At 49.1% G+C, this 22,758-nt stretch overlaps 1 protein-coding gene across 3 annotated transcripts; it reads left to right on the forward strand.

Annotated features, from left to right (window-relative positions):
* The first annotated feature begins 540 nt into the window (after positions 1-540).
* ZNF74 (zinc finger protein 74) lies at positions 541-18,836 on the forward strand. 3 transcript variants are annotated; one of them, XM_034989166.1, is made up of 5 exons: positions 644-1,062; positions 1,413-1,498; positions 11,612-11,738; positions 12,180-12,278; positions 13,203-18,836. In XM_034989166.1, the coding sequence occupies exons 1-5, from the start codon at positions 1,029-1,031 to the stop codon at positions 14,864-14,866; spliced, it is 2,010 nt and encodes a 669-aa protein (XP_034845057.1). In that variant the 5' UTR covers positions 644-1,028; the 3' UTR covers positions 14,867-18,836. The 3 variants fall into 3 exon arrangements, with proteins under 3 accessions (XP_034845056.1, XP_034845057.1, XP_034845055.1); XM_034989165.1 differs by having other exon boundaries at positions 541-1,498; positions 12,183-12,278; XM_034989164.1 differs by having other exon boundaries at positions 644-1,498.
* The last annotated feature ends 3,922 nt before the right edge of the window (positions 18,837-22,758 follow it).

The raw sequence follows: 22,758 nt of genomic DNA on the forward strand, positions 1-22,758 counted from the left end.
CACTGGGCCAGAGCTGCGCCACGGCCCAGACCCTCCTTCCCAAGGTCCTGAGGGTGGGCAGCCACGAGGCCTGACAAATGGGCTGGAGCGCTCCCTCTTCCAGGGTCCCAGGTACACGCCCACCACCTCTAGGGTCCCTAAGGCCAAAGGCCTGAGTCTTTTCGCAAAGATGAATGTGGGTCGGAGCCCACCCGACTCCACCTGAAGACATGGACGAACTGACAAGATAATTCCACGTTTCTGGGCACCGCTCTCTCGCACCCTCAATGAGACACAAACACCGCCCCACATAAACACACACTCACCGAGATAAAAGCGCCTTTTGCAGCAATGGGTGGGAAGGAGAGTGGGGCGGGGCCAGAGCCCTTGGTCGCTGGGCCGGGAACTACATTTCCCAGAAGGCTCTGCTATAAGCCCGTTTGCGTTAGGGCGCAAAGGCTGCTCCGGGACCCTGATGCCCTCTGGGAAATGGAGTCCGCGCCAGCGCGACGCAAAGACTACCGGAAGTTGTAGTTCGCGCCCGTCCGCGCAGGCGCACTTGCCCGCAGCGGTCGCCGGGTTTCTCCTTTGTGGCAGTCGGTGGGCTTTTGTGGGAGGCCGGTCCTCTTGCTCGCGCATCCTTCCGACCGTCGGTCGGTCTGTCCGTCCGCCGCGGGGCCTGTCTGACGGACGCGCTCTGCGGCCCCTGGCTCCTGACGGCTGAGCCTGAGGCCGGCCCTGGTCCCGGCCCGCAGTGTCCCGGGCGGAGTGTGTGACGGGCTGCGTGGGGCGGGGGTGATGGGGCGTGAGCTCAGCCTGGGGTGTGGGGCGCTTGCTGAGCCTGCCTGACCCCGACCTTGGCGGTGGGGGGTCCGCAGGGGGCTTCGCGTGCGTGACCGTGCAGCGGGGACTGCGTGTGCGACCCCCCGGGGCCCCCCTGCAGGCTGTCCCTGAGCCCCAGGAGCAGGACCCGCGCCTCTGGGCCTGGCCTGGGGCCCAGGAGGCTGCAGAGCTGCCCACGCTTCCGGGGAACGCTGCCGAGGGGCGCCATGGAGACCCCTGCCCCGAAGCCCCAGGAGACAGGTACAGTTGGCTCTTCTAGTCAGTGGGTCTGTGGACTTGCGCTTGAGGAGACTGACACTCAGAGAGATCAGGCTAGTTTCCCAGAAGCACCTAACAAAGTCAGGCCTTCTGCATTCATACCGTGCACACCCGTTTGTTTCCACTTCTCAGGCATGCTGAAGAGGAAGGGAATGGCAGTTTTTCCTTCAGATTGTGCCAGATGTTGGGGCTCGCTCCCCACCTCACCTGCGGGGGACGGTTCCTGACTCCTCTGATCCTCCCCCATGCCAGGGGTGGAGTGGGCTTTAGCTCAGCCATGCACCTGGTAGCTATGGGAAGAATAGCCCCTTTGACTCATTTCTCCTCCCCAGCTCTGCCCTCTCAGGAGCCTGCTCTTACCCTCAAAAAGAATCCAGAGGATAAATTGGGTCAGGGTCTCCCGGAAGCCAGTTCCGAGGTGAGTGGTTGTCTTTTCTTCCTTCTGAACATCTCTTTCTTTATGAAGAGGGTTGGCATTTTTCCCCTGCCCAGGATTTTCAGTCATCCAAAGACACACACACACACCCCAACCTGGGGGCCTGCTCTCCCTTCCTCAGGAAGCTCTGGGCATGGGAACAGCTCCAATTGAACAGAGTCCAGGTGTGCCCTTGAAATGAGTGCCCCTTGCAGCCTCGTTCAGCCCAATGGGTGGGTCGTTTGCCCAGGACCTGTTTGTGAAACACTATACCAGGAGCTGTGAGGAATGGTTTTAGTGGAACCCGAGCATGTAGATGACAGCTCACATGAGATCACTTCAGTCATCTCCACACGCAGGCCTAGGGGATGGTCCTCATCTGGGGGAGTTTTCTGGGATGGAATCAGGTAGGGGGGTGTGAAAGCACTGAAGGAAGGCTGCGTTGCAGCACCAGGGTAAGAGTGATGGGGGGGGGGCGCCTGGGTGGCTCAGATGGTTAAGCGTCTGCCTTCGGCTCAGGTCATGATCTCAGGGTCCTGGGATCGAGTCCCGCATCGGGCTCCCTGCTCCTTGGGAGCCTGCTTCTCCCTCTGCCTCTCTCTCTCTGTCTCTAATGAATAAATAAATAAAATCTTTTAAAAATTTTAAAAAAAGAATTAAAAAAAAAAGAGTGACGGTAGGGGGTGCATCCCTGTGTGCTTTTCCTCTCTGCGGGGACCCTGAAATGGGGCTGTCAAGGAAGAACCTGGAGTTTTAGAGGATCTGGGAGCTCAATAAGGAATTGGCCTTGGGGCCACTTCTGCAGCTAAGTAGGGCCCAAATCCCTCCTTTCACAGACTTTGGGTCTTGTTTCTCATTTTGTTCTACCACCTAAACCACCCCCATCCCTCACAGTATTTAAAAGGGTACAGCTGATAAGGAGAGTTTGCAGTAGTGAAAAAGTCTGGAGGGTTGAGGGTCCCTTTGACTCAGGATTTAGTGATTCTGTTAACCTCCCACTTGAAAGGGGTCTGATTACAGAAAAAAAAATAACTATAAAACATTAAGAGATGTGCCTAGCTTCTGTAATGTGTTAGAATGGTCTGTCATTCTATAATAAACTCAAGAGACATGACAGTCAAATGTAGTACATGATCTTTGACAGGCCACAGGTCCAAAAAACTCAATCAAAGGCAGTTTGGGACAATTGAGGAAATTTGAAAATGGATTTATCTTAGATCATATGTTATCAGCATTGAATTTTTGGGGTGTGATGATCCCACTGTAATTGGATAAGAGAATATACTTAGGATATACAAGGTGAAGCCCGTAGTGTGAGATGTCATGATGTCTGCAACTTACCTTCAAATGATTCAGCAAAAAGTACATGTGCGTGTCTGTGTGTGTGCTTGTAAGTGACTACCTCAAGGTGGTATCCTTCTTGTGCATAGGTGTTATTCCTAAAAGATCAGCTTCTTAGATCCTTGAGTAACTGGTCCTCCTCTCCTGAGTATTCTTCTCTCCTGGCAGCCCCACTCAGACTCACAGTCAAGTGTTTTGCTCTCCTGGGACATCCCAGACAATCTGTTCTGATTTCTCCACTAGTTTCATTACCACACATCTGCATTTGACTCCCATACCTGCCCCCTGGAATTTGTTTCCTATCCTACAGAATGAAGATTCACGGGACATGGGCTTCTCCCAGTGGGAATAATCCCCAGACAGGCCTGTGCAAGGCTCAGATCCTACTCTGCCCTTCCCAGTTGACACCCCCACACAGAAGCCATGTAGCCTCTGATAGTCCCCTTTCTCCAGCACCACATTCTGACATCTCTGGAGCTTTGTTTCTGCCCATGTTTTTCCTTTCCTCTGCCAACACCATGACCATTATGCTTCATTCCTGCATGCCTCAGTTATGGGTATGTTCTCAGCATGTGTCATCACCCCCACCTTCTCATCTCCCTGAAATCCAGTGGGTTTTTTGCATCACATTTATTGAGGTGTAATTTATATACAGTAAAGTCCTCTGATTTTAAGTAGAGGATTTGATGAGTTTTGGCAAATGTGTACAGTTGTGTGACCAGCACCACAATCATAAACTAGAATGTTTCCATCACCCAAAAAGTTCCTTCATGCCCCTTTGCAGTCTGTCCTCTCCCCCTGCTCCTTGGCAACCACAATTTTGTCTTTTTAAGAATTTCTTATGGAAATATATAGTATGTAGTCTTTGGTTTCTTTTTAAAAAGATTTTATTTTTAAGTAATCTCTACACCCAATGTGGGGCTCAAACCCACAGCCCTGAGATCAAGAGTTGCTCTACTAACTGAACCAGCTAGGTGCCCCACATAGTCTTTGGTTTCTAATTTCACTTAGCATAATGCTTTTGAGTTCATGTCTTTATGTGAATCAGTAGTTTGTTCCTTTTTATTGCTGAGTAATATACCATTTGTATTAGGTTACAAGGGCTGCCATAGCAATTTATTGTCTCAATTCTGGAAGTTCAAGATCAGGATGTCAGCAGGGTTGGTTTCTTCTGAGGCCTCTCTTCTTGGTTTGTGAAGGTACCTTCTCCCAGTGTCTTCACATGGTCTTTCTCTGTACATGTCTGGCTCCCAAATTTCCTTTTTTTTATAAGGACACCAGCCCTATTGGATGATGACTTACCATAATGACCTCATTTTACCTTAATTATCTCTTTAAAGACCCTATCTCCAAATATAGTCATTTTTCTGAGGTACTGTGGGCTAGGGCTTCAACATATGAATTTGGAGGGATCACAACTCAGCACAAAACACCATTGTATGGGTATTTACAATTTGTTCATTAGGGGACATTAGGTTGTTTCCAAGTTTTGGCTATTACGAGTAAAACCTGCTATAAATGTTTGAGTACAAATATAGACATGTGCTTTAATTTCTCTTGAATGAACATCTGAGTGGAATTGCTGAGTCAGATAATAAATGTATATTTAATTATCAATGTTATCGGTTATTTCCAAGAGCCATCTTTTGGTTTCATTGATTTTCTCTATTGCTTTTCTATTCCTATTTCATTTATTTCAGATCCTTATTATTTCTTTCCTTTACTTATTTTGGTTTCTTAAAATTGAAACTCAGATATTGATCTGACACCTTTCTTCTTTTCTCATATAGCATCCAATGCTATAAATTTCCCTCTAAGCACTGCCTTAGCTACATCCCACAAGTTTTATATTGTATTTTCACTTTTATTCAGTTCAAAATAGTTCCAGTTTCTGTTATGATTTCTTCTTCAACCATGTGTATTTAGGAATGTGTTGTTTAATTTCCAAATATTTGGAGGATCTTTTCCTAGATATCTTTCTATTATAGATTTCTTTTTTTTTTTTTTAAGATTTTATTTATTTATTTGACAGAGAGAGACACAGCAAGAGAGGGAACACAAGCAGGGGGAGTGGGAGAGGGAGAAGCAGGCTTCCTGCGGAGCAGGGAGCCAGATGCGGGGCTTGATCCCAGGACCCTGGGATCATGACCTGAGCCAAAGGCAGACACTTAATGACTGATCCATCCAGGTGCCTCTCTATTATAGATTTCTAATTTAATTCTGTTGTAGTTAGAGAAGGAACTTTGTATGATTTGCCTTTTTTCAAATTTACTAATATTTATTTTATTGCCCAGGATGTGTTTTATCTTGGTAAATGTTCTGTATGCACTTGAAAAGAATGTGCCTTCTGCTTTTGTCAGCTAGAGTGTTCTGTGAATGTCAATTAAGTCCTTAAGTCGAATGATGTGTTAATCAATTGTTCTGTATCCTTACATATTTTCTACTTAGGTGTTCTATCAATTATTGAGAGAGATTACTGTTGCAATTCCAAGTATAATAGTGGATTTGTCTGTTTTTCTTCAGTCCTATCAAGTTTTTGCTTTATGTATTTTGAAGCTCTGTTAGTAGGAACATGTATATTTAAGATTGTTGTGAGCTCTTAATGAATTGATGTTGTGGTAATGATCATTACATAATCATGTAATGATTATTATATAACACCTCTCTTTGTCTCTGATGATGTCCTTTGCTTTGAAATCTGCTTTGTCTAATGTTAATATTGCCACTTCAGCTTTCTTTTGATTAGTATTTGCAGATTATATCTTTTCTCATTCTTCCCCTTTTAATCTACCTTTCTCTTTGTTTTTAAAGTGGGTTTCTATAGTTGATGTATGTATGGTTGGGTCTTAATTTTTAAATTCAATTTGACAATCTCTAATTTCCAATTGGAGTATTAAGACCATTCACATTTAATGTAAGTATTGATATGGATGGATTTACATCTGCCATTTTGTTATTTGTGTTCTATATGTCTTGTGTTTCTTTTGTTTCTGTTTCTCCCTTAACGCATTCTTTTGAGGTAAACAAATACTGTTTTAGTATACTCTTCTTTTTTTTTTAATTTTTTTTTAAGATTTTTAAAATTTATTTATTTGACAGAGAGAGAGACAGTGAGAGAGGGAACACAAGCAGGAGGAATGGGAATGGGAGAGGAAGAAGCAGGCTCCCCGCGGAGCAGGGAGCCTGATGCGGGGCTCGATCCCAGGACCCTGGGATCATGACCCGAGCCGAAGGGCAGACGCTTAACGACTGAGCCACTTATTGGCTGATGCCATCCACTATTGGCACCTGCCATCCACCAGCCCCTCAGATGAGCGCCCCTGTTTTAGTATACTCTTAATTTTTCTGATTTTATTAACTTGTTTTTTCCTTTTAGTTACTTTATTGGATGCTGGAGTGAATTTTACTTTGTTGAGTATTGGCTTTTTTTGGAATTCCTTAAATATTTAAGGAATTTGTTCTGGGATGCATTGAAATTACTTAGTATCAGTTGGATCATTTCAAAGCTTCTTCTTTAGGTTTTGTTCAGGTGGGGCCAGAGGGGGCGCCTGAGTGGCTCAGTTGGTTAAGTGTCTGCCTTTGCGGGTCAGGTCATGATCCCAGGGTCCTTGGATTGAGCCCCACATCGGGCTCCCTGCTCACAGGGAGCTTGCTTCTCCCTCTGCCTGCCACTCCCCCTGCTTGTGTTCTCTCTTTCTGTGTGTCAAATAAATATACTCTTTTTTTAAAAAAAAAAAAAAGTGGGGCCAGAGAAGTCTTTAGTCTTGGGCTAATTTTGTCAGACCACTGAAGCTGTCCTCTCCTGGGGACTTTACTCAGTGCCCATATAGTAGGAGGACATTCTACTCTGGCTGGTCAGAACATAAACCACTCCCAGCCTTGTGTGAGTTTTAATGATTGTTCTGCCTACTTCTTTCTGGTGTTTCTTTTCCTGGTTTGGGGGTATTTCTTCCCAGGCACATGCCTGTTGGTCCTCAGTCGGTCTCAAGTGGATCCAGAGATCTGAGTCTGTGAAACTCCCTCTGCTCTGGCATGTTGCCCTGGAGATTTTAATCTCCTGGACTCCCTAAACTCTGTTCTTCAACTTGGTGAGGCCACAGGCTCTGTCTGGGTTCCACCTGCCCGCACTGCCGTCTGGAAACCTTCCAGGTAGGAAGATGGGGTGGTTGTAGGGCTCATTTTGTTTCCCTTCTCTCAGTGGTCTGTGTTCTGAGCTGCAGCTTGGCCAGTGTCTTGAAATCAATCATGGTTTTATACATTTTGCCCAGTTTACTAGTTGTTTGAGGTAAGAGGGCAAATCTGGTCCTTGTTACTGTTTTGTGTCTAGAACAGGAAAGCCAATTTTGACCAGGCTGCTGCTTCACTCCTCCAGCCCACACTCAGAAGCTGTTGTCCCTCTCTCCTGCCTTCCCTCTGTCCATCCTGCTGCAGAATACAAGCATCCTCACCCTGGAGTACCTGTCTTCCAACTCTGGCCAGAGCGGCACCTCCCACTCCTCCTCCTCTGATGCCAGAGCTCCAATAGCATGAAGTCTCAGGACGCACAGCTCGGCCACCTCAGCTCACTGTACTCCCAAAGCCCAACTCACCCCATTTCTGGGCCCTTAGCCTCTCTGCTGTGGTGTGCCCCTTCCTGTCATGATTCTGGATGCGGCACAGACTACTCTTTGTTCTTTTCTCATCGGGCCGGGGGCAGGGTCTCCAGCCTCCTGGTGTGCCCAGCCAGAGGGCTAGGAGACGGCCATGTGGGGACTCACAGATGCTGGGTCCTTTCCTTGGGACCCAAGACTGGCATACTTCTACCCCACTTCATTTTCTCCTCAACCACAGGAGGCCCCACTGCTCCCAGTCCTTTCCCCCTAGCTGGAGAAACTGAGGCTCGAGGAAACTAGGCGGCCGGACCAAAATGGTACAGCTAATCCCTGCTCTGCTTTGATTTTCCTTCTTCTTTGAAAATTTACAGAACCGGTATTTGCTGTGTAACAAAATTCCTCAGCAAAATCTGTTACTAATCTCCTTTCCCCACACCTATGGTCACATTTCCCTGAGGCATCCAGTGTCCTCAGTTTTGACATTTACTCTTCCACATCTCTCCCCTGGTTCACGTACGCAGACCCCAGAGTACACAGACACAGGGCTTCAGCGTGTCGTTTTAAAAATGGGATTGTACTGTGTACATTCCAGTGCTGCCCTTTGTTCGAATTGGTGTATAATTCACATACCATAAAATCCACCCTTTGCAAGCGTACAATTCGGTGGTTTTGAGTGCGTTCACAGGGTAGTGCAACTGTTACCACAGTCCATTTCCTCAGCCCAGTAAGAACCCCTGTGCCCAACAGCAGTCACTCTAGCTCCCAGCAACCACTAGTTTGTCTTTTTGTCTCTCTGTATTTGCTTTTTGTCTCTCTGTATTTGCTTATAAATGTATTCTGGGCATTTCACATAAATGGGATCACACAGTATGTAGCCGCCTTCTTCTGGCCTCCTTCCCTTAGTATAACGTACAGCGCCTATCTTTGGCTGGCTGCATTATTTTCCACGGCCGGCCTGTGTGCATGTACCCTAACTTAGCCAGCTGTCCTAATGCCTTGGTTGGTTGGTTTGGGGTAAGAACAGTGCCGCGATCCCCCGCCTTGCATTTGCTTCCTTATGTGCAGGAACTTTTGTTTCTGCCATGCGAGGACCCAAAGGGTATAACAATTCCCACTCCACCAGAAATGCTTCCTCATGGCCGGAATACTAGGTTTTCATTGGTGCTACTCACTCTGATTAGGGAAAACGTGTGACCTTATTTTTGTTTCGATTTACATTTTCCTGACAAGAAATCATTAGTCTTCTCATAGTCCATTGGAAATTTGCAGTTCTTCCTCCTTGAGTGGCTTTTTCATATTTTTAAGATTTTGAAACATTTAAACAGAATAAGCACAACCTTCTATGTACCTACTTTGCAAAATTAATGTCTAACTTCTGTCATATTGGTTCCGAATCGTTTTAAAAAATGAAACATTGCAGGTAAAGGCAGGTGCATCCTCCCCCACATCTCCCTTCTCCCCTGCCCTCCTCAGTCTGTGATAGTTTCAGAGGACAGTGACTAACAGCAAACACCATGGGGCACCTGCCATCCACCAGCCCCTCAGATGAGCGCTTCACACGTAGTAGTAATTCACTGGATCCTCACAGTGATGCCATGACCCAGGGACTATTAGCAGACAAGGCAACTGAGGCACCCCCGACTCATAGAGCTAGTAAGGGCAAGAGTGGGGAGCCCACGTGGGCCACTGAGCTCGGAACCTGTGCCCTTACCCACCAGGCAGCAGACCTAGATGCATATCACAGTGGGCACAGTTCTCCTCAGCCTGCTTTTGTAACCACTGCCGCACTCTTAATCGCTCCCCACAGGACAGGTTACTCCACTGTGTTCGTTTCCACTGCTGCACTGTATCCTGTTGTGTATTCATCCCTACCAGTGGGCTGCAGCATGTTTCCAGTGTTTTCTTAGCCACTGCAGGCTGGATAGGAATCTCACAGTGGGCTTTCGGACACAGAGAACACACTCTCTCAGCTTTACTAGAGATGATAGAATAGGTTTCGCTTTCCAAAATGGATGTCCCCCTTACCCCTGTCCAACGGTGTAAGACCCTCCCATTTCCCCATGGACCAGCGCACACTTGGTATTTCCAGGCTTTAAACATTTTGCCTCTCTGCTACATGTGAAATGGTATCTTTCTGTTTTCTCATTTCGGGATGTCTAGTGTGACTGAGTGTCTCTTCATGTGCTGCTTAATCATTTGCCAGTCTTCTGTGAATTGTCTGCTTATGCTCTATGCCCATTTTCTTTTTTTCTTTTTTCTTAGCGTTTTGTTAAGTGTTGCCTGCAGAAAACATAAACTTTTGGGGCGCCTGGGTGGCTCAGTCGGTTAAGCGTCTGCCTTTGGCTCAGGTCATGATCCCGGGGTCCTGGGATCAAGCCCCGAGTCGGGCTCCCTGTTCAGCGGGCTGTCTGCTTCTCCCTGCCCCTCTGCCCACTCGTGTTCACTCTCTCAAATCAATAAAATCTTCAAAAAAGGAAAACGTAAACTTTAATAGAGCAAATGGAAATCTGGTTTCCGGGTTTGCTGTCAGACCGGCCAGGGACTTATGGAATTGTATCCCAGAAGCCCCCACATTTAGATTCTTGCTGCATCTGGAGTTGCATTTTGTGTGTGGTATAAAGAGGGGCCTTATCTTTCCTCCTGTTTTATGTTGGTGTTTGTCTTAGCATGGGTTGCCATAACAAAATACCCTGACTTGGCAGCTTCAACTGCAGAAATTGATTTCCTCACAGTTCCAGAGGCAGGAAGTCTGAGATCAGGGTGCCGGCAGGGTCCGGTTTGCTGCAGCTCTCTACCTGGCTCTTGCGGTGCTCTCGGGCGGTCTGTCCTCAGAAGGCATGGGCTGGGGGTGGGGGGAGGATCTCTTTTGTCCTCTTCTCAGAGGCCACCAGGCTTGTCAGATCAGGGCCCACCTTTATGACCCCACGTAACCTCAGCTACCTCCTAAAGACCCTGTCTCCAAACACAATCACGTTGGAAGGGAGGGCTTCCACATAGGAATTTCAGGGGGACACAGTTTAGTCTGCAGCAACATTGAGAATTATCTAAAAGTATAAACCACTTTTAGAGCTAAAGGGCAAAGCTCTTGGGACCCCAAAGGATTTCCCCACTCTTCCCGACTGCCTGGTAGTCACAAGTCCTCTCAAGGCTTGACGTTCCGCACCCCTGTGCCTGACCATGGGTGCTGATGCAGACCCAGGGTTTCCAGAGAAACCTGGTGACCCCTGGGAGCTTGGCCGCATGCCAGTCACTCCCAGCAAACAGGTAGGTGGGAGCCAGGCCTCCCCTGCTTAGTTTATTCTTCATTCTTATGTCTAATGTAATGCCCTGTCTACAATTTAAGCCAGACTCCCATGGCGCCCGCATCTTTAAAGAGCGAACCACCCTTGCCACCTTAGGTTGGCACCCTGATGGGTTTTGAGAGCTTATTTGCTGGCAAGAGGGACCCAGGGTGGGATTTGGAGCATGGAGAGCAAGAGGAACATTGGGGATGGTAACCTGGAGGCTCCAGAGTGGGTGAGGAGCCCCAGTCAGCAGAAGAGCCTGGGGTTCTAGAACAGGAGTGCGTGCAAGTGTCAGTGACCAGGGCTGGGGAGGGTAGGCACAGGTCAGTACACGGGCCCAGGGAGGGCAGGGGAGCAGGGGTCCCATGGGAAGGTGTGGGACACAGGCAGGAAGAACTGAGAGTGGCTCCCTTGGTCTCTTGCTGACAGAACTTGCTGATAAGTACAGAGTTTCCTTCGTTAGGTTGTGGTAATGGCTTCCTGTCCAGAGTAGGGTCCTTTTGCGATGGTGAGATTTGAGTAGGGCTTCTGGGTTCTTTGTACTATTCTTTTAAGTTCTTAAGTTTGACATTCTTAACCCTGGGAAGCATAGCGTCTTACCCAGAACTTACAGCAGCCTCCAGCCCACAGAGGCACCAGCACCCAGGCTGGCCGGGTAGCTTGGCCCTCCCAGTCTAGAAGGCCGGGTCCACTTGGCAAGTCCCGGCCCCGGCGTGGTGTGTATGTTGGGGCTGTATGATAGATGGCCTATAGCACAACCTTCCATACTCAGGAGAAGGTCACCAGAGGTTAACCCTTCATTCCTAAGGTCCTCAATCGACGTGTGGCTCCCTTGGAACCATGAACACAGTCCGAATCAGTCCCGTCCTGGGCAAATGAGAATGTGCATGTCATTCCAGGAATCAGTGACTTTCAAGGATGTGGCTGTGGACTTCACCCAGGAGGAGTGGGGCCAGCTAGACTCCCCTCAGAGGGCCTTGTACCGTGACGTGATGCTGGAGAACTACCAGAACCTTCTTTCCCTGGGTAAGACAGCTCCTCGAAGCCCAGTGTGCAGTCTGGCCATTCTGCCATGCCATAGGTATTACCAAGCCTCCCTTCGGTGCCGGCCCTGGTGCAGGCCCTGCAGGATGTGGGAGATGTGGTTGCTGCACTCACACTGGGGCTGGGCAGTGCATGTAACTGCCAGCATCTTTGCCTGAGGTGGGGCTGGTCCCGGGCTGGAGCCAGAAGAGAGGGAGAGGGTGGACAGGGGCCTGGGAGGCCAGCCTGCCCTGGAGCTTTCCGAGGGAGACAGGGCAGGGCCTCAGTACCTATGGGGTCCGCAGAGTGCACCCTTGAGTTTGGGTTCTGAGTGTAAGATCCCCCATCCCTGGGGATGGCACACACCTTGGGTGCTGGCCCGGACAGCCCCACCCTAGGGAGCCACAGCACGCAGAACCACACACACCACTTCCTCCCTGCAAGCAGGACCCCCAGTCTGTAAGCCGGATGTGATCTCCCACCTGGAACGAGGCGAGGAGCCGTGGCAGATGCCCAGAGAAGTCCCTGGAGGGGCTTGTTCAGGTGAGTGGGGGACACAGTGGAAGGACATGCAGACTCCTGCCTCACAGGACCACCCCCCACCCGCCTCCTTGTGGTCCTGCTTCCCTTCCTTCCTTCAACACACACACAGCACCACCGGCATGTGGGGAACCCTGCTGGAAATACATCGGTGAGCAAAACAGGCAAAGACATCTGCCTTCAACTGGCAGGAGACAGAAGTCATGTCTATATCTCTGGAAACATTTCACAAGTGGCACTTGTTGGATGGACAGGGGCGGGGAGTATGTGTGGACCTGGGGTCCAGGGCCTCCCTCACCAAGAAGAAGGCAGAGTCAGCCTGGGGGTGCGGAGAGGTGGGGATCACAGTTCGCAGAGGTGACTCAGAGGGGGACGGCCCTCCAGGGACGTGAAACTGACAAGAGATAAATTTAGCTTTTAAAGAAATGTACATACATCTCAGGGCCAGAGCACACATTTACAGTTTGCAAGCGTTCTGAAGGAAAGACGGAAGAGAGGCGGTCTGGAGGCAGTCTCTTCCCTCCTGGCACCAGGGAGAATTTAGCTACAATTAGCATTTCTGGACTTGTGTTTACCCCGTGTTCACGCCCAGCCCCGACCCAGTTCCAACACACAGCCGTCTCTCAGTCGATGTCTCAATGTGTCATGTCCAACTGCCAGACCCCGTGAGCCCTGCTCCGTCCCTGGCCCCCTGGCTCGATTTGGAGTTCCCCGGCTCCTCCTCCTCCCCGCCCCTTGTGGGCTTGCGGTCCATCTCACCCAAGATGCGAGATGCGTGCCCCTTGGCTCTGGCCCTCGGGCCTTCGGGCACTCTGGCTGTTGGCCGGCCCTCTCTGTGCTTATCGGAGCCCCTATCCGACCTCAGTCTGGGCTCTAGTGGCAGGGCTCTGCCTGCTTACGGAAGATTGCATTTCCTGTTTCTTATAGAAGAGGAGCCCGGGCCTGGGGTGAAGGACAGGCCGTGTCAACAGCAGGGCGTTTACAAGGAAGAGCCTTGCCAGGAGCCGATCACCGAGCCACTGGGGCGGTCCGGGGTCCAGAGCCCCGGTCCGGGCATCAGGCAGGCCTGCGAGGGCCCCGCAGCTGCTCCCGTGCGGGTTGAGGCTGCGCTGCGGAGGTCAGCACCAGGCAGCAGTGGGGACGCTCCCCCAGAGGGGCGCTGGCACGGCCACAAGGCTTCGGAGAAGGATTTCCCCCCTGGGTGCACCCTCTTCACCCCCCAGACCATTCCTGCCCAAGGAGACCCTCCTGGCGGGCCCACCGAGAGCCTCCAGTCCGGCGAGGCGGCCCCCAGGCAGCGGAGCGCGGGCCCGGGGAGAGGCCCCGGCAAGTCCGGCGAGCGCGGCGAACACCCACCGGCGAGCCGGCAGCGGGGGGCGGCGGCCGGGGCCGGCCTCTTGGCGTGCGGCGAGTGCGGGAAGGCCTTCCGGCGGAGCTCGTCCCTGACCCTGCACCGGCGGTGGCACGCCCGGGAGAAAGCCTACAAATGCCACGAGTGCGGCAAGGCCTTCACCTGGAGCACCAACCTCATCGAGCACCAGCGCATCCACACCGGGGAGAAGCCGTTCTTCTGCGGCGAGTGCGGGAAGGCCTTCAGCTGCCACTCATCGCTGAATGTGCACCACCGGATCCACACGGGCGAGCGGCCCTACAAGTGCAGCGCCTGCGAGAAGGCCTTCAGCTGCAGCTCGCTGCTCAACATGCACCTGCGCGTGCACACGGGCGAGAAGCCCTACCAGTGCGGCGCGTGCGGCAAGGCCTTCAACCAGAGGACACACCTGACGCGCCACCAGCGCATTCACACCGGCGAGAAGCCCTACCAGTGCGGCGCATGCGGCAAGGCCTTCACCTGCCACTCGTCCCTGACCGTGCACGAGAAGATCCACAACGGGGACAAGCCGTTCAAGTGCGGCGAGTGCGGCAAGGCCTTCAGCAGCCGCTCGCGCCTCACGCTGCACCAGCGCATCCACACGGGCGAGAAGCCGTTCAAGTGCAACGAGTGCGGCAAGGCCTTCAGCTGCCACTCCTACCTCGTCGTGCACCAGCGCATCCACAGCGGCGAGAAGCCGTTCAAGTGCAACGAGTGCGGCAAGGCCTTCAGCTCCCACTCCTACCTCATCGTGCACCAGCGCATCCACACCGGGGAGAAGCCCTTTGACTGCAGCCGCTGCTGGAAGGCTTTCAGCTGCCACTCGTCCCTCATCGTGCACCAGCGCATCCACACTGGGGAGAAGCCCTACAAATGTGGCGAGTGCGGCAAGGCCTTCAGCCAGAATCACTGTCTCATCAAACATCAGAAGATCCACGCCGGGGAGAAGTCATTCAGATGTAACGAGTGTGGGGAAATGTTCGGCTGGAGCGCCCACCTCATGGAACACCAGAGAAGACACAGCGAGGAGAAGCCCTTTGCCATCCAGTTCAACGAGCACCTGCTGAGCACTTACTACGTGCCGGGAGGCCTGCTAGGCGCGGGGGGCGCGGGCGTGAGCAGCGTGGATCCGATTGATGCCCTGGACGTGGCAAAGCTCCTGTGTGCAGTGCAGCCCTCAGCCGGCAGGACTTCACCGCTGGGCAGCGAGCCTGGAAATTAGTGCGGTGTGCCCACCCTCAGCCTCGCTCCTTCCCTAGAAAGCACAGCAGCTCGGATATGCACAGCCTGCCCATGCCTCCACAGTAGAGACTGGCCCTGCCGCCTGTGCCCATGTCCCACGCGCTGGGACAACTCTCTCAGAGGTCATCGCCACCCCAGCGAGCATTCCACTGTAGGAGAGAAGAGCCGAGGGCCATCTGAGGATGTCCCGTCGTCCTGCTTTCCTTAATGAGCTTGCAAGACACTGACATGGAGAATAGGTCTTTCCTGCAGACAGAAAGAAGGTATATTGATCATTGTGTCCTCGGACAGGCTTCTGGCATGATCTCGATCAGGAATTTCCTTTGTACGCGGTTATGTTTAGAATGATAATGATGATAATAAAAACAAACAGAAGAGTTATGAACAGTATTCCAAGTGAACGTCAGTATATTCCAGGAGGGGAGAATGATCTTGAATGGTGAGGGTTTAGGAAAAGGCAGATTTCCTGGACTCACCTCACTGAAGCAGCTCTACCACAGAGTCATCTGGTAGTGACAGCACCTCTGCCTCGGGAGCATGGCCCGGCTTCGGCGCAGCCGGGTCCTGACATGCCAGCATCGGGCCTGGCCATCTAGTCCCCACTGGGAAATGGCGAGCACACAGGTGGGTGCTCGGCGTCCATCCCGGGTCTAGTGTTGGGATAGATGTGTCTAGAAGCGTGCCTTCACCCTGCAGGGCCTCCCTCTGCTCCAGTGAGCTCAGCTCGCCGGCTCAGCCCTACGGGAGGAGCCCCTCCATGGAGCCTGTCCCGTGTTCTCTGCAGCGGTGGGCGGGGTTCATCTGGAATTAATGTTCGTTCCGCTCAGTCCCAAGCAAGTCTAAGCTGCTTTCTCAGTGATAATACTTTACATTTATATAGAGAGCTATAGTTTATGAAATGCTTTTTAGTATACTTTTTAAATTATGGCAGCAAAATAACTACATTTCGGGAAATGTGGAAGTAAGGAAGAAGACCCCCATAATTCCTAATAAACTGCATTTCGCACTTTGATACATTACCTTCTGCTTATTTCAAAATGGATTTTTACATTACTGCAAATATAGTGTATATATCATTTTAATCTTTTTTTTCCACCTAGCTGCATAGCAGAATTTTTCCCCACGTAACTGAACTGTCTGGAGTTATAATTCTCAGTGGAGAACATCCATTAGATGTTCCTTTGTTGAATGTTGAGGTTATTTCCATGTTTTCACTATTATAGATCATTTCACTGTTATAACCCATTCTTCATAGAGCATCTTTTTGCATTATACTTCTTTAGCGTTTTCTCAGATTTCTAAAAGTGAAAATTTTGAGATAAAGGAAATGAACAACCTCAGGAATCATTTTTGTATGGTTTTGGTGGTGTGTAAAGTCACACCATTTCATTAGGAAGAAATCGTCAGCAATAGTGGTCAGGTAGGAACGTCCCCCGCATGGCATCTCCCGAGACGGGGGCCTCCCAGCTCAAAGCTGGGTGTCCAGACCGTCTTCGTTCAGGGCACGGTGACCACACAGCGATGCTCCTGGGCACCTGCCACCCCACTGCATTCCTCCAGAGTGTGCAAGCGGGCCTCCCATAACACGGTCCCCAGGGTCGCATCGTGCAGTCACAGTCGCTTATCTGACAAGTAGGAAAAGTCCTATTGTACAGCTGCATTTGTAAAAGACAAATACAGCCTGGGCTTAATTCATCATTATCACACTCATTTTTCTCCTTATTTCAAAAGAACTTAAAATGAAAACATCTCTGTGGGGCCCTGGACACAGTGGCTGCTGTCAGCCCTGCAGTGAGTACTTCGAGGTACTCAGCTGAGTGGCACCTTATTATCACTGTACTTTGCACCTTCAATAGCTAATGAGGTTGGATATTGAACATGCTTTGATTCTTGGTCTTTTATCTTGAAAATAATTTGAATATACCCTTCCCCCTCTTTTCATTGGAGACTTGATGTCTTTCTTTCATTTACATATAAACTTTTTTTTTCCCCTGCTTACACAAGCAATATGTATGTGCTGAAGAAATTTGGAAAAATATTCAGGAAATTGTAAGAATGAAAGTATCCCTCAGTATCAGTTCATAGGCCACCGCCAGAGGTGCATTTACTTCTGGTTCTTTTCTGTGCACAAAGAATATGCCTTTGCTTTTAAGGCAAAACTAGATTCATTCTCTGCATGTTATTTTTATCTTTTTCCGTGTAACGTTTTATGGTGAGCATTTTCCACATTACAAAATATTTTTCAGAAACATTATTGATGGCTGTATCTTTCTCTGTCTTCTCATTGTATCAGGATTGGTCTGTTCATTTATTGTTGAACATCATTATCTGTACCTATAAATAATTCTGGAACATAAATGCCGTTTTGCCCTTTGATCACTTCCTCAGAATGAATTCTGAGAAGTGGAGTTCATGGGCAGAGTTCACAAACATTGCAAAGCTGTTTCTAGGTCGAACCCAGCACAACATTCTTAATTCTCCCACATGGGCCCCAAGAGCATCCCTTTCCCTGCAGCCTTGCACATACTTGGCTTCATCTCCACTTTTTGTATTTACCATTTTGATACATCAAGAGTGTTAACTCGTTCATGTTTTTTGACCTTTTTCTTCTCTTTGTATGAATTGTCTATTCCATTCTTTGTTCTTATACACACACACACACACAGCACCTTGGCACATACATTTTTATCTTTGTTACCACATTTTTAATGTACAGAGATGTTCAAATTCTGTGCAATTGAGTCTTTTTGGTCTTTTTCTTTATATTTTTCCTTGGCCCTTAGAAAGCCCCTTCTTTAAATCCTCTTTTGGTTCCATATTTTGCATTTAACTCTTACATCCATCTGTTTGGGATGCAGGTCCCTACATCATTCTAGAATGGCACTCTTCACTGTTCCTTAGACCTCTCTTTTCTGTTTGTAGCTTCATAATTCACTTTATATGTAGTAGGACTGACCAGGACAGTATTTTCAGTAGGCTTTTTAAAGGGTTTTTTAAAAATCTGTTCTTCCAGATAACCCAGGATTCTTTTTCTCAGAGCTCAACCTCTTCTTGCCCCTGCACACCTCATTGGGATTTTGATTAGAATTAACTAGTGTGTGAAGAATTCCAACAGTCCTATATAACATTCAATCTTCACATCAAAGCACCAGTCATTCAAATCTGCCTCTAACCACCAGAAAAGCCGTATAGTTTTTTCTTCATAGGTGTTCTTACATATATGTTCAATACATATGTTTATTGTTGAGTTCATTCTAATTTTGTGGGTTTTCTAAGTCGAGTCTTTCTGTTTTATGTAGGACAACTATTGATTGTATATATCTTTTTGTATATTTATTTTATATCTAGCAACTTCATTGAATTATTCTAGGTCTCTAACAATTTACTATTTTATTGCACTTTCTAGGTAATCTGTCATATAACCTGGAAATAAAAAGCTTGCCTCTCCTTTTCATATAGATAGCCTTTTGTTTTGTTTCTTTTTAAAACCCACGTTGGCTAGTGCTTCCAGAACAGCACTCAGTGTTGGTGGCAGTGGTCATCTGTGGCAGATTCTATTTGGGGTAGGGGACCAACGTGTGTCACCTCAAAACACTTTGACCTCTAAAGATTCTGTTACAGCCGGGGTGACCACATGGCCCAATTCTGAACATCAAGGCTCAGGTGGAAATCTGCTAAGATTTGGGGAAAGTCTTTGCTTTGTATTCCTCCCCCTCCCCTTCTTCCTGCCTAGAACTTGGATGCAATGCCTGGAGGTATAGTAGCCATCTTGTAACCATGAGATAACTGAGGACAAAAGTCACATGTAGTGAAATGGAAAAATAGAAGGATCCTAGGCCTTGGAAGAAATTTTTGAGCAGCTATTTCAGCCACCAACATTCAACTTTCTGAGTTCTTGTGCATAAGAAAATAAACAACTTAAGTCCATTTGTCATTCCTCACAGTTGTTTCATTCCTCACTGGCACAGCATCTGGACCTTTATCTTGACTTGAAGGGAGACAGATTTGCTCTTTCACCATTAGGTGAAATACCAACTGTTGGCCATGACTGCTTGTTTATCACATTAATGAACTATCTTTATAGACCTGATTTGCTAAGACTTAAAAAGTCAGGACTGGATGCTGATTTTTACCAAACACCTTCTTGGCATACCTCAAAAATGATTCTGTGGGTTTCCTACCTTGTTATGAAGATATAATTGGATTTATAAAAAGATTTTTTAACATTCTATCTTCTCTGCATTACTAAAATAAACCCCATTCACCAGGGGTGCATTTACATTTACTACACATGAACTCACTTCTCTAGGGCTTTGGGTGCAACAAGCAGAATTGTTCAACAGGGAGCCCAAGATTTCATTCAGGTTTTGCCTGGCAGTGAATAACCTGGGATGGGAATTTCTCCTGCACTCGGCAGGAAGCGTTGCCCCAAATTCAGCTCCTCTCAGCGGCTAGACACCACTGCTAGGATCGTTCTCCTGCTTGCTCAAAAAAAAAGGTGAAATGGAGGTGGGGGGCCTCCCTGAGAATATGGCATGGTGGCTGGGATGGAACCCATAGAGGATCCCAATTTACAGGATGTCTGCAAGGAGATGCACCAGATGCTACAGATTTCTAGATGATGAGTTAGGACTGACTTAATGTGAATTGTTAAAACAACAGATACTTATTTTGTAACTAGTACAATGAGCAAAATATAGGGTCCATAGCTCTTCCTATAGCTCTTCTCCAGAATGACACTGTTGTTCCTATCCTGACCAAAGCTGTGATGTGACTGACAGGAGGGAGCCCAGGAGCACACACCTGCTCCCAGCCAAGCCCACCCCCTCCACCCCAGGGCTGGCAGCAAGCCTTGCTCCTTGCCAGTCTGCCTCCAGGGAGGCGGTACCAGTGGGAGCCACAGGCAGAGACCGCCAACTAAGAATGAGGGCAGTGGGATAAAAGAGAGTCGGCCTTTGCGCCACCAGGGCACCAGAGGTCCAAGAGACTCTGCTAGTCAGGATGGGGGCCATGGAAGGTGACGCGAGACCCCAGGTAGGGTTGTGGTTCAGGTTGCGTTTGGGGGTTTGGGAATAGGGTGAGGGTTAGGGCTGGGGTGGGAGTTGGGGTTAGAATTAGGGTGGGCTATTTTTCATGCCATGCATACCTTTTAGAGCAAGGAAAAGGATGCCTTGCTCACACCTATGAATGCTGGGACCAACTGAAATTGTACAGCTGTGCCCATACGAGTCCCACGAGCCCATAATTACTCATTCGAGGACCACAGATTTGCAGGCCAATCGGCCCGTCTCAGCAGAAGTTCAAGTTAATTCCAAGCCAGTATCATTTAGGCAAAAAGCCAACTGGCACCCTTTTCATACTCTAATTGTGTAAATCCTTTCAGTAAAATTTTGAATTTCCAATGGAGTCAAGTTGGAGATGTCCGTTTCCATTTCAGTTTCCTCCCCTTATGAGATCATTTTGGGGGTGGTTATGGGGTGTTCTCAGGGGAGTCCTCTCCCCTGCCCCTGGTAGGGTACATCTTTCTGCAGGGAGTCTAATCAACAGCACCACTCTCAGGGTGCACCCAATGGTGATTATCACTTCATTGGCTTTATTGGCCCCGGGGTGAATCTGGGAGCAGAGAAGCCCTTTAGCATGTTTATCTGCAGCTGTACCGCAGAGGACTCATAGTCACTGTGGGTCCATTTGCAATGATCCCCACTGAGTTATGGTGAGTTGTGTCAGGGTCCCCAGGACCCCCTCAGGCTTGATGATCAAAAGAAGGACTCACGAGGCTCGGAAAGAGTTGCGGTTGATTACCGTGGAAGGATACAGATTCAAATCTGCAAAGGAAAAATGCACATGGGGGCAACAGCCAGGAGAGGTCAGGGACGCACCCCCTGGTATCCCCCTGCAGTGGAATTGCACGGGACCATGCTCATCTCCCAGCAACACATGACCACACGGGCAAAGGCTGCTGACTAGGAAAGCACAGCAAGCCTTAGCGGCCAGGGGCACACAGCACCCACGGGACTGACTCCAGCTCCTACCTTCCCCTCCCACTCCAGAGCAAAAGCACACGTTCACAATAAATTGCATTCTTGGGATAAACTTCTCTGGTCAAACTGGGACACAGAGCCCAAGGCCTCAGGCATACATGAACGCTCTGACCCACAGAACAATCTAAGGGCTCAGAGATGATCTGAAGGAAGGCTTTTCTTTGGGATGTGCAGGGTTTGAGCGACCCAGGCCTGCTGAGTCAATGCTTTCCTGCCCAGGTGTCCTCCGGCCCTTTAGGAGGGCCCAGGGGAAAACATGTGGGGCCATTTTCCCTAAGGGTTTGTGCCATGGAATGCCTTGCACATTTTCACCTATTGTGCTAAGAATCAGGATCTCCATACAGTAGATGCAAAGGCATTTTGGCCTCGAAGCATCGCAATGAGCCATCTGCTCTTAAGACTGTGGCCCCTAGCACATCATCTGGTGACTGCTTGTCCTCACAGTGCCCTCCCAATGGTGCCATATGACCCAGGGTATCGGCACCTTGTAGAACAAGCGTCTGCCTGCTTGAGACACACCCAACGCTCACAGTAAGAGACCTTCCCCTGACCCTTTATACTAGAGGAGAAACCTAAGGGCTCAATCCCACGACCCTGAGATCATGACATAAAATCTTTTAAAAATAAAATAAATAAATTCTATTATTTATTTATTTTAAAGATTTTATTTATTTATTTGACAGAGAGACAGCGAGAGCGGGAACACAAGCAGGGGGAGTGGGAGAGGGAGAACCAGGCTTCCTGCCGAGCAGGGAGCCCGAAGAGGGGCTCGATCCCAGGACCCTGGCATCATGACTTGAGCTGAAGGCAGATGCCCAACCAATTGAGCCACCCAGGGGCCCCTAAATTCTATTTTTTTTAAAAACTTGACCTGAATGTTTTACCCTGGGGCCTTTCTAAAGGGCCCGATGACACCATAACCCAATGGAGATCATTGTAAAATGGACCAACTTTAGTAATTGTGCTAAAGGGCATCTCGGCTCCCAGGGTAGTCATCACCGTTGGTGGAGGGGGTGGCCTAATACTGACGATATGGACTGGAAGAGGCAGCCCACAACCATGAGCACATCCTAAGGGAACTATAGAAGCTACAGGGTATCTCTGAAGTATATCCTAAGACCACACACACTCTCTGCAAGGGGAGAAGTTTTGCCAGCAGGCTGGGTCCGAGGACCCACAGGGGGACCCTCAGGACCAGCCAAGAGGGTCCTTGGCTTCATGCAGGACAGAAATCAAACACAAGCCAGCAGGAGGTGAGAGCTGAATTTATTGACGATAAAGAGAGAGCAGATAGAGACAGAGCATCTGGGAGACTAGGGAAGGAAAGAAGCATGAGCCTCATCTTTGTTTGGGGTTTGGGGTCTGGGGCCTTCTTATTGAGGATCATGGTCTGATGCGTGAGTCTTCTCAGGCATCCAGGAACTGATTAGAACAAAGACAAGGGCCCAGGTGCTATTCCTCGGATCAGGGGGTTCCTGGCGGCGAGATGTCAAGCACCGGTGATCTGGAATGCACGTATGATGGCTTTGCCTGGTCATTCTCACCTGGTCCCATCCTTAGATGTTATCTGGTCTAGAGAAATCATTAACACCTCATCCCTTACAAGGACGTACACTGTTTGCATTCTGAGGCCTGTGTGAAGTGCGGTTGCAGGTCCCAGCAAGAGTAGAAGCAGGAATTAGGAGCAAAAAGCAGGTTTTTGTGGAATCCTTCAGTTTCCCCATCACAGAAGGAGAAACTGAAACAGAGGTCTGTGATTTGGCTCCATCCAATTTTCAACATTTAATGAACAATTTTGGATTTAGGCCAGGAAAAAGGGCACTGCCTGGCT

This window comes from Mirounga leonina, unplaced genomic scaffold (assembly GCF_011800145.1).
Source record: "Mirounga leonina isolate KUSES-001 unplaced genomic scaffold, KU_Mleo_1.0 Mir_481, whole genome shotgun sequence".
Taxonomy (NCBI): Eukaryota; Metazoa; Chordata; class Mammalia; order Carnivora; family Phocidae; genus Mirounga; species Mirounga leonina.

Coding starts and splice junctions, on each gene's coding strand:
- ZNF74 (XM_034989164.1), top strand. CDS start 1,262: ATGTTGGGGCTCGCTCCCCACCTCACCTGCGGGGGACGGTTCCTGACT. Junction 1,499..11,611: donor TCCCGGAAGCCAGTTCCGAG/GTGAGTGGTTGT, acceptor ATGTCATTCCAG/GAATCAGTGACTTTCAAGGA. Junction 11,739..12,179: donor CCAGAACCTTCTTTCCCTGG/GTAAGACAGCTC, acceptor CCTCCCTGCAAG/CAGGACCCCCAGTCTGTAAG.